This window comes from Vulpes vulpes, chromosome 5 (genome assembly GCF_048418805.1).
Source record: "Vulpes vulpes isolate BD-2025 chromosome 5, VulVul3, whole genome shotgun sequence".
NCBI lineage: Eukaryota > Metazoa > Chordata > Mammalia > Carnivora > Canidae > Vulpes > Vulpes vulpes.
This window is the reverse complement of record NC_132784.1, coordinates 75423216-75437012: the sequence shown is the minus strand read 5'-3', so window position 1 is coordinate 75437012 and position 13797 is coordinate 75423216. Positions and strand designations below refer to the sequence as shown.

The window sequence follows — 13797 nt, the reverse complement described above, 5'->3', positions numbered from 1 at the left end:
CTGATGGATGAATGGACAAAAAAAATGGGACATATATAAGTAATGGAATATTATTCAACCACAAAAACAAAGGAAATTCTGTTTTTTGAGATATGGATGAACCTGGTGGACATTAAATGAAATAAGCCGGATACAGAAAAGGAAATACTATATGATCTCATTTATATGTGGAAGCTAAAAAAAAAAAAAAGTTATATATATAGAAGCAGTGAAGAGAATGATGATTGCCAACTAGGGGTTGGGGGAAATGTTCAAAAACTACAAACTTTCAGTTATAATATGAGTAAGTTTTGAGGATCCAATATACAGCATGGTGGCTCTAGTTAATAATCCTGTATTGTTTACTTGAAATATGCTAAAAGTACATTTTAAGTGATCTTACCATTAAAAAAGAAAAAGATTATGTGAGATAATAGATGTGTTCATTAGGTTGATTGTGTTAACCACTTCACAATGAATACATGTATCAAATTATCATATGTCACATCTTAAGTATATGCAATTTCAATTAGTCAACTATATCTCAATAAAGCTAGAAGAAAAAAACTTTATCCTGAGGATTCAATTTATAAAAAATTCTGGAAAAGATAGAATTATGGACCAGAATTTGCCAACTCCTAGAAGCTAGAATAAAAGGGGACTACAGGGGGAGGGGCAAGATGGCGGCAGAGTAGGGTCTCCAAGTCACTTGTCCTCAACAAATTACCTAGAAAACATTCAAATCATCCTGAAAATCTACGAATTCAGCCTGAGATTTAAAGAGAGACCAGCTGGAAAGCTACAGTGAGAAGAGTTCGCGCTTCTATCAAGGTAGGAAGACGGGGAAAAAGAAATAAAGACACAAAAGGCCTCCAAGGGGGAGGGGCCCGAGAGGAGCCGGGCTGAGGCCGGGGCGAGTGTCCCCAGGACAGGAGAACCCCGTCCCGGAGGAGCAGGAGCTGCACCGACCTTCCCCGCGGAAAGGGGCTCGCAGGGAGGTGGAGCAGGACCCAGGAGGGCGGGGATGCCCTCGGGCTCCCTGGGACACTAACAGAGGAACTGCGCCCCGGAGAGTGCGCCGAGCTCCCTGAGGGCTGCAGCGCTCTGCGGGACCCGGAGCAGCTCGGAGGGGCTCGGGCGGCGGCTCCGCGGAGGGGGCTGCGCGGCTCCGGGAACAGCTCAGCGGCGGCGGCTCGGGCGGAGGAAGAAGCTCCGCGGAGGGGGCGGCGCGGCTCCGGGAACAGCTCGGCAGCGGCGGCTCGGGCGGAGGAAGAACCTCAGCCCGGAGGGGGCGGCGTGACTCCGGGAACAGCTCGGAGGGGCTCGGGCGGCGGCTCCGCGGAGGAGGCTGCACCGCCGGGAGCGCGAATCCAACAGCGCAGGCCCCGGAGCACAGGGCGCTGGGACACAGCCCAGGATCCGGCCTCCCCCCGGGACAGGCAGAGGCCGGGAGGGCCCAGGACAGCGAGGACGCTCCTGCCTGGAACTGAGCAGATCAGCGGCCCCGCCCCGGAGCCTCCAGGCCCTGCAGACGGAGTGCCCCGGAGCTACTGCGGGGGCTGACTTCAGGGTCCCAGAGCTGCCCCCGCCACTGTGGCTTCCTCCCGGGGCCTCACGGGGTGAACAACCCCCACTGAGCCCTGCACCAGGCAGGGGCAGAGCAGCTCCCCCAAGTGCTAACACCTGAGAATCAGCACAGCAGGCCCCTCCCCCAGAAGACCAGCGACACGGACCAGTTCCAGGGGAAGTCAAGGGACTGACAGTATACAGAATCGGAAGATACTCCCCCGTGGTTTTTTTTGTTTGTTTGTTTTTTGTGTTTTGTTTTTTTGTTTTTGTTTTTGTTTTGTTTTGTGCCTTTTTTTCTTTCATCTTGATTTCGGATTGCTTCCCCCACCCCACCCTTTTTTTTCTCCTTTCTTTCTTTTTCTTTCTCTTTTTCTTCTCTTTTTCCCCTTTTTTTTCTTTCTCTTTTTTCTTTTTCTCTTTTCTTTCCTTCTCTCTCTTTTTCTCCTTTTCCCAATACAACTTGTTTTTGGCCACTCTGCACTGAGCAAAATGACTAGAAGGAAAACCTCACCTCAAAAAAAGGAATCAGAAACAGCCGTCTCTCCCACAGAGTTACAAAATCTGGATTACAATTCAATGTCAGAAAGCCAATTCAGAAGCACTATTTTACAGCTACTGGTGGCTCTAGAAAAAACCATTAAGGACTCAAGAGACTTCATGACTGCAGAATTGAGATCCAATCAGGCAGAAATTAAAAATCAATTAAATGAGATACAATCCAAGCTAGAAGTCCTAACGACGAGGCTTGACGAGGTGGAAGAACGAGTGAGTGACATAGAAGACAAGCTGATGGCAAAGAGGGAAAATGAGGAAAAAAGAGACAGGCAATTAAAAGACCATGAGGATAGATTAAGGGAAATAAATGACAGCCTGAGGAAGAAAAACCTACGTTTAATTGGGGTTCCTGAGGGCGCCGAAAGGGACAGAGGGCCAGAATATGTATTTGAACAAATCCTAGCTGAAAACTTTCCGAATCTGGGAAGGGAAAGAGGCATTCAGATCCAGGAAATAGAGAGATCCCCCCCTAAAATCAACAAAACCCGATCAACACCTCGACATTTAATAGTGAAGCTTGCAAATTCCAAAGATAAGGAGAAGATCCTTAAAGCAGCAAGAGAAAAAAAGTCCCTGACTTTTATGGGGAGGAATATTAGGGTAACAGCAGACCTCTCCACAGAGACCTGGCAGGCCAGAAAGGGCTGGCAGGATATATTCAGGGTCCTAAATGAGAAGAACATGCAACCAAGAATACTCTATCCAGCAAGGCTTTCATTCAAAATGGAAGGAGAGATAAAGAGCTTCCAAGACAGGCAGGAACTGAAAGAATATGTAACCTCCAGACCAGCTCTGCAAGAAATTTTAAGGGGGACTTTTAAAACTCCCCTTTAAGAAGAAGTTCAGTGGAACAATCCACAAAAACAAGGACTGAATAGATATGATGACACTAAACTCATATCTATCAATAGTAACTCTGAACGTGAATGGGCTTAATGACCCCATCAAAAGGCGCAGGGTTTCAGACTGGATTAAAAAGCAGGACCCATCTATTTGCTGTCTACAAGAGACTCATTTTAGACAGAAGGACACCTACAACCTGAAATAAAAGGTTGGAGAACCATTTACCATTCAAATGGTCCTCAAAAGAAAGCAGGGGTAGCCATCCTTATATCAGATAAATTAAAATTTACCCTGAAGACTATAGTGAGAGATGAAGAGGGACACTATCTCATACTCAAAGGATCTATCCAACAAGAAGACTTAACAATTCTCAATATATATGCCCCAAATGTGGGAGCTGCCAAATATTTAAACCAATTAATAACCAAACTGAAGAAATACTTTGATAATAATACACTTATACTTGGTGAGTTCAATCTAGCTCTTTCTATACTAGATAGGTCTTCTAAGCACAACATATCCAAAGAAACGGGAGCTTTAAATGATACACTGGACCAGATGGATTTCACAGATATCTACAGAACTTTACATCCAAACTCAACTGAATACACATTCTTCTCAAGTGCACATGGAACTTTCTCCAGAATAGACCACATACTGGGTCACAAATCGGGTCTGAACCGATACCAAAAGATCGGGATAGTCCCCTGTATATTCTCAGACCATAATGCCTTGAAATTAGAACTTAATCACAACAAGAAGTTTGGAAGGACCACAAACACATGGAGGTTAAGGACCATCCTGCTAAAAGATGAAAAGGTCAACCAGGAAATTAAGGAAGAATTGAGAAGATTCATGGAAACTAATGAGAATGAAGATACAACCGTTCAAAATCTTTGGGACGCAGCAAAAGCAGTCCTGAGGGGGAAATACATCGCAATACAAGCATCCATTCAAAAACTGGAAAGAACTCAAATTCAAAAGCTCACCTTACACATAAAGGAACTAGAGAAAAAGCAACAAATGGACCCCACCCCCAGCAGAAGAAGACAGTTAATTAAAATTCGAGCAGAACTAAATGATATCGAGACCAAAAGAACTGTGGAACAGATCAACAGAACCAGGAGTTGGTTCTTTGAAAGAATTAATAAGATAGATAAACCATTAGCGAACCTTATTAAAAAGAAGAGAGAGAAGACTCAAATTAATAAAATCATGAATGAGAAAGGAGAGATCACTACCAACACCAAGGAAATACAAACGATTCTAAAAACATATTATGAACAGCTGTATGCCAATAAATTAGGAAATCTAGAAGAAATGGATGCATTCCTGGAAAGCCACAAACTACCAAAACTGGAGCAGGAAGAAATAGAAAACCTGAACAGGCCAATAACCAGGGAGGAAATTGAAGCAGTCATCAAAAACCTCCCGAGACACAAGAGTCCAGGGCCAGATGGCTTCCCAGGGGAATTCTATCAAACGTTTAAAGAAGAAATCATACCTATTCTACTAAAGCTGTTTGGAAAGATAGAAAGAGATGGAGTACTGCCAAATTCGTTCTATGAGGCCAGCATCACCTTAATTCCGAAACCAGACAAAGACCCCACCAAAAAGGAGAATTACAGACCAATATCCCTGATGAACATGGATGCAAAAATTCTCAACAAGATACTAGGCAATAGGATCCAACAACACATTAAGAAAATTATTCACCATGACCAAGTAGGATTTATCCCTGGGACACAAGGCTGGTTCAACACTCGTAAAACAATCAATGTGATTCATCATATCAGCAAGAGAAAAACCAAGAACCATATGATCCTCTCATTGGATGCAGAGAAAGCATTTGACAAAATACAGCATCCATTCCTGATCAAAACCCTTCAGAGTGTTGGGATAGAGGGAACTTTCCTCGACATCTTAAAAGCCATTTACGAAAAGCCCACAGCAAATATCATTCTCAATGGGGAAGCACTGGGAGCCTTTCCCCTAAGATCAGGAACAAGACAGGGTTGTCCACTCTCACCACTGCTGTTCAACATAGTTCTGGAAGTCCTCGCCTCAGCAATCAGACAACAAAAAGACATTAAAGGCATTCAAATCGGCAAAGAAGAAGTCAAACTCTCCCTCTTCGCCGATGACATGATACTCTACATAGAAAACCCAAAAGCCTCCACCCCAAGATTGCTAGAACTCATACAGCAATTTGGTAGCGTGGCAGGATACAAAATCAATGCCCAGAAATCAATGGCATTTCTATACACTAACAATGAGACTGAAGAAAGAGAAATTAAGGAGTCAATCCCATTTACAATTGCACCCAAAAGCATAAGATACCTAGGAATAAACCTTACCAAGGAGGTGAAGGATCTATACCCTAAAAACTATAGAACACTTCTGAAAGAAATTGAGGAAGACACAAAGAGATGGAAAAATATTCCATGCTCATGGATTGGCAGAATTAATATTGTGAAAATGTCAATGTTACCCAGGGCAATTTACACGTTTAATGCAATCCCTATCAAAATACCATGGACTTTCTTCAGAGAGTTAGAACAAATTATTTTAAGATTTGTGTGGAATCAGAAAAGACCCCGAATAGCCAGGGGAATTTTAAAAAAGAAAACCATAGCTGGGGGCATCACAATGCCAGATTTCAGGTTGTACTACAAAGCTGTGGTCATCAAGACAGTGTGGTACTGGCACAAAAATAGACACATAGATCAATGGAACAGAATAGAGAACCCAGAAGTGGACCCTGAAATGTATGGTCATCTAATATTCGATAAAGGAGGAAAGACTATCCATTGGAAGAAAGACAGTCTCTTCAATAAATGGTGTTGGGAAAATTGGACATCCACATGCAGAAGAATGAAACTGGACCTCTCTCTTTCACCATACACAAAGATAAACTCAAAATGGATGAGAGATCTAAATGTGAGACAAGAGTCCATCAAAATCCTAGAGGAGAACACAGGCAACACCCTTTTTGAACTCGGCCACAGTAACTTCTTGCAAGATACATCCACAAAGGCAAAAGAAACAAAAGCAAAAATGAACTATTGGGACTTCATCAAGATAAGAAGCTTTTGCACAGCAAAGGATACAGTCAAAAAAAACTAAAAGACAACCTACAGAATGGGAGAGGATATTTGCAAACGACATATCAGATAAAGGGCTAGTTTCCAAAATCTATAAAGAACTTATTAAACTCAACACCAAAGAAACAAACAATCCAATCATGAAATGGGCAAAAGACATGAAGAGAAATCTCACAGAGGAAGACATGGACATGGCCAACATGCACATGAGAAAATGCTCTGCATCACTTGCCATCAGGGAAATACAAATCAAAACCACAATGAGATACCACCTCACACCAGTGAGAATGGGGAAAATTAACAAGGCAGGAAACAACAAATGTTGGAGAGGATGCGGAGAAAAGGGAACCCTCTTACACTGTTGGTGGGAATGTGAACTGGTGCAGCCACTCTGGAAAACTGTGTGGAGGTTCCTCAAAGAGTTAAAAATAGACCTGCCCTACGACCCAGCAATTGCACTGTTGGGGATTTACCCCAAAGATTCAGATGCAACGAAACGTCGGGACACCTGCACCCCGATGTTTCTATCAGCAATGGCCACAATAGCCAAACTGTGGAAGGAGCCTCGGTGTCCATCGAAAGATAAATGGATAAAGAAGATGTGGTTTATGTATACAATGGAATATTACTCAGCGATTAGAAACGACAAATACCCACCATTTGCTTCAACGTGGATGGAACTGGAGGGTATTATGCTGAGTGAAATAAGTCAATCGGAGAAGGACAAGCAGTGTATGTTCTCATTCATTTGGGGAATATAAATAATAGTGAAAGGGAATATAAAGGAAGGGAGATGAAATGTTGGGAAATATCAGGAAGGGAGACAGAACATAAAGACTCCTAACTCAGGGAAACGAACTAGGGGTGGTGGAAGGGGGGAGGAGGGCGGGTGTTGGAGGGGAATGGGTGACGGGCACTGAGGTGGACACTTGACGGGATGAGCACTGGGTGTTTTTCTGTATGTTGGTAAATTGAACACCAATAAAAATTAATTTAAAAAAAAAATAAAAAAAAAAGGGGACTACAAAGATGCATGGGGAATTATTTTTGATGATAAAACATTTGTATATCTGTTGTAACAGTGGTTACATAACCACAAATACATAATAGTATGTATTTGTCATAACTTGGATAACTTAGACTTAAAAGGATGAATGATGCACTGTGAAAATTATATCTTATTTAAAAGTGGAAAAGGACAGATTTTATACACTGAAACAAAAGACATCTGAAAAATACAATAGAAGGTAAGATTCTATTGGCAAAACAGCATAAAATAAATTTACTCAAAAAGACTAAATTTACAAAAAAACCTACTAGGTCTATATGAACACCAAAGAAAGCTTGTTAGGTGAAAAGACTTACCCAGTTTTTGGATAAGAATTCTCAATTCTCTAAAGATATTAGCTCTTACTAATTCAAATCATACTGTAAATATTAACTAAACATAGTTTTTACTAGAGTAGCCTATTAAAAGATTTTAAAACATAAATACAAAACAATAGATATATTTCTGGTAAGAAATTATTGGACATGAAAATGTCCCATAAATTAAGTGCAATTACAATATGTCTTAAATGGCATACAAATATTTTAAAAAGTGGAAAATAACAGAGGTCTGAATTGGATCCAAGCATATGCAATATTTTTTAATACAAACTTAAGATATCAAAGCAATGGGGAAAAATAAGTACACATCTCTATAAATGCCCACCCAGAAAAATAAATAAAATTTAATCCCTAATTAATCTTTACATCAAAGTGTAGATGGATCCGAAATTCAACATAAAATGTAAAACCACGAAACAATTAAACAAATGTTGGAAACATGTGGAAGAATATTTTGTTAACATTGAAATAAGGAAGACTTTCTAAGCAAGATTAGAAAGTCAAAAAATTAATAGATTTAATTATGTATATGTAAAAATATTTCTAAATGGCCAAATATATTTTGCATGATATAAAAACATCCAAACTTGTTGGTTGGAAAAATAATACATATACAAAGATGAAAAGGGATAATAACTTCTTTAGTGTATGATGAAATCATAAAAATTCATATGAAAAAGATCAACAATCTGGCTATTGTTTCTTTTTCATATGATCTCTTTCAAATTTTTATGATTTCATCATACACTAAAGAAGTTATTATCCCTTTTCATCTTTGTATATGTATTATTTTTCCAACCAACAAGTTTGGATGTTTTCAAACAAAACAGGTAAAAGTCAATAAAAGATCATGCACAAAAGACAATAATTTTAAACCTGTAAATCAAATTAAATTATATTTGTTAAATTTCAATCAAACAAATGGAATACAATTTCTTTAACAATCAGATGCTCAAATATCATAAATATTCATCAAGCACTGGTTATTGAGAATGTGCACAAATGGGTATTTGTATAAACTGAGGAAAGTAGCACAGTATGGTATAAGCCCATGGATGGCATTTGGACAATTACTGTGAACACTGAAAATTTTAAATACATGTACCAATTGAACAATTCCACTGTTAAAAGCTCATATTTAGAAAATTTCAAAAAGACTGCACTGCAGAGCTATTTATCATAGAAAAATATTAAAAAAAAAACATGATGAAGATTGGAAACACTAATTTTACCATATCTTTATAAAGAAGTTTTGGGCAGTACAAGGAACCTAAGAATGAGTTGTATCTGTGTATTGGTATAGAAAGATGTTTAGAAGGCTGACTAGTAAATATGAAAGTTATACACAGACACAAAGACACAAACACATATATGAAAATGATTTTATTACCAAAGATTATTAATTGAACAGTCTTAGAAACAATAACAAACTTTATATAATGATACTAATAGAAGAACAGGGAGACTCTGGCGAGGGACAAGTAGGATGTTCATTCCACACCATTTCCACTTTGTAAGGATTCTATATTTAATATTTATTATTATCTACTATACTTTCAAATATATTCTAAAAAGTAAAATGTTACACAAAAAAATTAATATGAAAACAAATTAAAGAGAAGGTAGTCTATATAGCAACAAATATTTTAACAAGGACAGAAATGAAAATACAAGAGGAGAAACTGACCAGAAATAAAAATAAGAATGAGACTAAAACTTACAAAAGCAAATGCAGCAATTATGATTTAGTGTAACTCTATAATATTTCATTGACTATTTCTTTGCACATTACTTATTGACTCTGACTAGAAATGCATTTACAGTAAAATGGACTTTAACATTTGAGGAGATTGGCCCTGATGTTAAATTACTTCCTTCATGATGGATGAGGCACTGATTTACTACTTCATGTGACATTTCTCCTCCAGAGCTTCTTCATAGCATTTGTCATCTCAGAATTTCGCAAAGTGTAGATCAACGGGTTCAGCATTGGGGTTATGACTGTAAAAAACACACTCAGGGATTTGTCAATGGGGAAGGTCTTAGCAGGTCTTACATACATGAAAATACATGGAACAAAGAAAAAGACCACCACAGTGATGTGGGAGCCACAGGTCTGGAGGGCTTTCCGCTTCCCCTCTGGACTAAGGTTCTTTAGAGAGTGCAAGATGACACCATAAGAGATGAGCAAGAGCACAAACACAATAGTGCAGATCATCCCTCCATTGGCTACAACTAACAGCCCAATGACATGGGTGCTAGTACAGACCAATTCTAGTAAGGGGTACATGTCACAGGAAAAATGATCAATGACATTGGGACCACAAAATGGGAGCCCATAAATGGTGCTAACTTGAATTACTGAATGCAGAAAACCTCCAACCCAGGATACCACCAGCAGCACAACACACACCCATTGCCTCATGATAACCAAATAATGCAAAGGCTTACAGATGGCCACATAGCGGTCATAGGCCATCACCAGCAGAAGAAAGACCTCTGATCCACCAAAAAGGTGCTCTGTAAATAGCTGTGTCATACAAGAATGGAAGGATATGGTATTTTCCCCAAAGAACAAGGTTGAAATCAATCTGGGGGAAATGCAAGAGGAATAAGTGACATCCATAAATGATAGGTTAGCAAGAAACAAGTACATAGGTGAGCCCAGGGTCTTACTGAGAGCTATCGTCAACACAATGAGCAAGTTGCCCACCACTGTCAAAATATAGAAGAGCAAGAACATAACACAAAGGACCTTCTGTTCCTTAGGATCCTGTGTGAGGCCCAAGAGGACAAAGTAAGTTACGTTGTTTCTTGGTTCCATCTAGTCTGGATAGGAGCTGACTTCTCATATCAGAAGCAGGTGATCTACAAAACATTGGGGAAACCTTTACATGTATTATTAATTCACGCTTTTATTAACCAATTCAATTAAAAGACTGTAGAAGGAGCACCTGTTTGTGTCACATGTGTAATGGACATTAAGATTCTCAAGTTGAATAGGCCATGGTTTCCAACAATCAGTAATAGTATATATAATAATTATCAATGTAATAAGTGTAATTATAAAAAAAGTCACACAATGCAAAGGCCAGAGATAGGAAAATATCAACCAAAACAATCAAAGAAAGCTTCCCAAAGGAAGCATACTTCTTGAATTTTAAAGGAAAAGTGCAAGGACAAGAGGGCAAGGAAATTCCATGAAAAAGTATACAGTTTATAAAGTCACAAAAGTGAAATATTTGACCTTCAAGGTAATCGACATATCAAAAGTGAGTAAATTAAACTAGGAATGGAAGGTCACTGACCTCAATTGTCTCTTCCCTCATAAGACCTCTTTCTTAGGATCATTGGTCAGATATGTCACCTTTCCTGAACAATAAATTCATTCAAAGCATTCCAGAGTTGTCTGTCTCTTAATTTTTAAACTTCATATGCACAACATCTCAACTATGAACATCTCCAAATGGGATATCAGTTCAGTTGTTATGAAACTAAATTTTTAATTTTTCACTGTAAACATAGTGTTCCACAATTCTTAACGGTACCACCTTCCATGTAATTGCTCAGACAAGAAATATCACCATACCCTCTGTGCCATTCTTGCTCTTGTATCATATATTGATACCTCTAATAAATCTTATTAATCCTCTTTAAAATATATCACAAACTTGAACATTTCCCTCCACCCACCACTTCTCTGGCCCACTGTCTTCCCTTTATGTTCTGACTTCCATCAGTTTGTTCTCCTGAGGCAGCTCAAATGATCCATTTTAAATCTGATTCTGATCTAATCACACCACTGCTCACAACGCTACAGTAGATTCCAAACACTCACAATTTAATGAATCACATTTCATATTACAGTAAGAGGAACTGTAAACCTCATTTCACAGTTGAACAAACTGAGGCTCCGAACATCGGATAAATTTTCCCAAGGTCACTCTAAGTGATACAACTAGACTTTGAAATAGTTCTTGCATTATCTCAAAGTGATCTTAATTTTTATATGGTAAAGCTTTTCACACAATTGCAAAACCTGATTTCCACTATTTACTGTTAGTCTTACCTTAGAAACGCAAGTCCACAATATAAAGGAACACTTTTTACTATTCATAGGGACCTGAAATTCTTCTGTCATCCAGTTTGACAAGACAGGGCAAAAGCTGCATTCTTACTTGAGGATATATTTTATTTCATTCGACTGTCTATCCATTTTCTCCATGGGCGTCTTCCGGTTATATAGAATTTACATTTATGTACACTGTAGATTACTTCCTAGGAATTCCATGGTTCACACAGAAAAACAAAAATATACCACATTATGATAATTTATCAAAAAAAAAAAAAAGAGAGAGAGAGAGAGCCTATCCTTACATAAGAAGATACCAGCGATTTCCCAGGGAGATTTTTCTCAAGTAACTTCTTTGTTACTAATTTCTGAATAGAAAATACCATTCAGTTGGTTAGTCTTTCTCATTGTATCATGTAGGTTTGACCAGAATACTTGACTTGAAATTTTGATGTGCTTTTCCTTAGGTAATGTTTTAAGCCTAGTAAGGGCTTTCTGAATAGTTTATCAGTTCTTAAGAGAATAGCATCTTCTTCCCTACAAGGTCAAAGAACACTAGACATTTCTTCCTTTCCAGCCACATTTATCATCAAGTCCTAGAATTGGAAAGTTTCCAAGAATCATTCTTACTTAATTGCATTCACTGGGATTTTACAGAAGTTCAAACATACATCTAAATGTAAAGATATACTAGACTAACACACTTAATGAAGACCTAAAATATATCACATGGGGAAAAAAATAGCTTTAGGGTCCTTATCAGAACTTTACACTCAGGAATAAAATTTCAGCCCAGTCATTTTGTTCCAATAAAGATTAATTTGTCATTTATTTCCCCACTTACAGTAATTTTTTTTCATTTTATTTAATATTCAATATACTCTGCTTAGAAGTGTGCTCACATATGTTAAATATACACAAATTCAAATGTAATGACTACTCAAGGGTTTTTTTTTTCTGTCTTTGTTTTTATTCTTTAGTACTTTTTTATTCTTTAGTATTTTTATTATATAGAGCACCTATTTAATGCCGGGAAATGTGTTATAAGTAAGGATACAGCAATAAGAAAAAAAAATCATATCCTTTCCGCACAGACCCTATATTCTCAAAGTAGTGTCAGACAGTAAATAAGGGGAAAATTTAGTAAACTAATTATATCCTTCATCAGAGTTAATGAAAGAGCAAATAGGGTGCTCAGGGAGATTTCTACTATGGAGAAGGTGATCAAGGAAGGCCTTTCTTCAAAGGTGATACTTAAGCTGAGATCCAAAGGATAGAAAGTGGCTACCATCAGAAACACTGTTACAGGTAGTAAAAATTAATTAAGTAAAATAATCTCAGTTCACTGATGGCTAAACATTTCTCAGGGAGTTTTATTCCAGAGCTATTTTGAAAAGGAAGGGTGAGCTTAGGCACTCTCATCTTGTGCCTGATTGTAGTGGGAAAGCTTTCCACCTTTCCTTGCTGGGTGTCATGTTAGCTATGGATCTGTCATATGGCCTTTATCGTGTTGAGGTAAAGTCCTTCTATATCCAATTTGTGTTTTTTTTTTTTTTTGGGGGGGGGGGGTTTGAAAGTTGTTTGTTTCTTCGCTTGTTTTCACAAAAAAAATAAAAAATGCTGAGTCTCTGTACTACCAATGACAACCCAGAGAGGATTAAGAAAACAATTCCTTTTACTACAGCATCAACTAGAACAAAATACTTAAGAATAACCTTAAACAAGGAGGCAACATTTCTACAGTGAAAAATGACAGGATGTTGCTGAAAGATATTCTAGAAGACATAAATAAATGGAAAGACTTTCTGCAACTGATATAGTTGTTTTTGAGATGTCAGCGCTACCTAAAGTAATCTAAAGATTCAATGCAACCTCTAACAAAATCCAAAAAAACTTTTGCAGAAATACCAAAATCCATCCTAAAATTCAGGTGGAAACTCAAGACACTCCAAGCAGTCAAGGTAACCTTGGGGGGGGGGGGACAAAAAGTTGGAGGACTTCCTGGTTCTAAAACTACAAAGCTATGGTAATCAAAACAGTGTGATATTGGCATAAAGGTGGACATAACAATGGAATCAAATACAGAGCCCAGAAAAAACCTTTGCTTATGTGCTCAAATGATCTTGATCGGTGACAAGAGCATTGCTGGGAAAGGACAGGTGGTTTAAAAATGGTGCTGTGAAACTGGATATCCACATGTGAAGGAATGAAACTGAACACTTAACAACATACACCATACACAAAAACGGACTCAAAATAGATCAAAGATCTAAACTGCCAACTAGA

At 38.4% G+C, this 13797-nt stretch overlaps 1 protein-coding gene across 1 annotated transcript; it reads right to left on the bottom strand.

Annotated features, from left to right (window-relative positions):
* Positions 1-9345: 9345 nt before the first annotated feature.
* LOC112912208 (olfactory receptor 4A47-like) lies at positions 9346-10263 on the bottom strand. The gene has a single exon (XM_025988945.1). It carries the CDS (start codon positions 10261-10263, stop codon positions 9346-9348), a length of 918 nt encoding a protein of 305 aa, XP_025844730.1.
* Positions 10264-13797: the final 3534 nt, after the last annotated feature.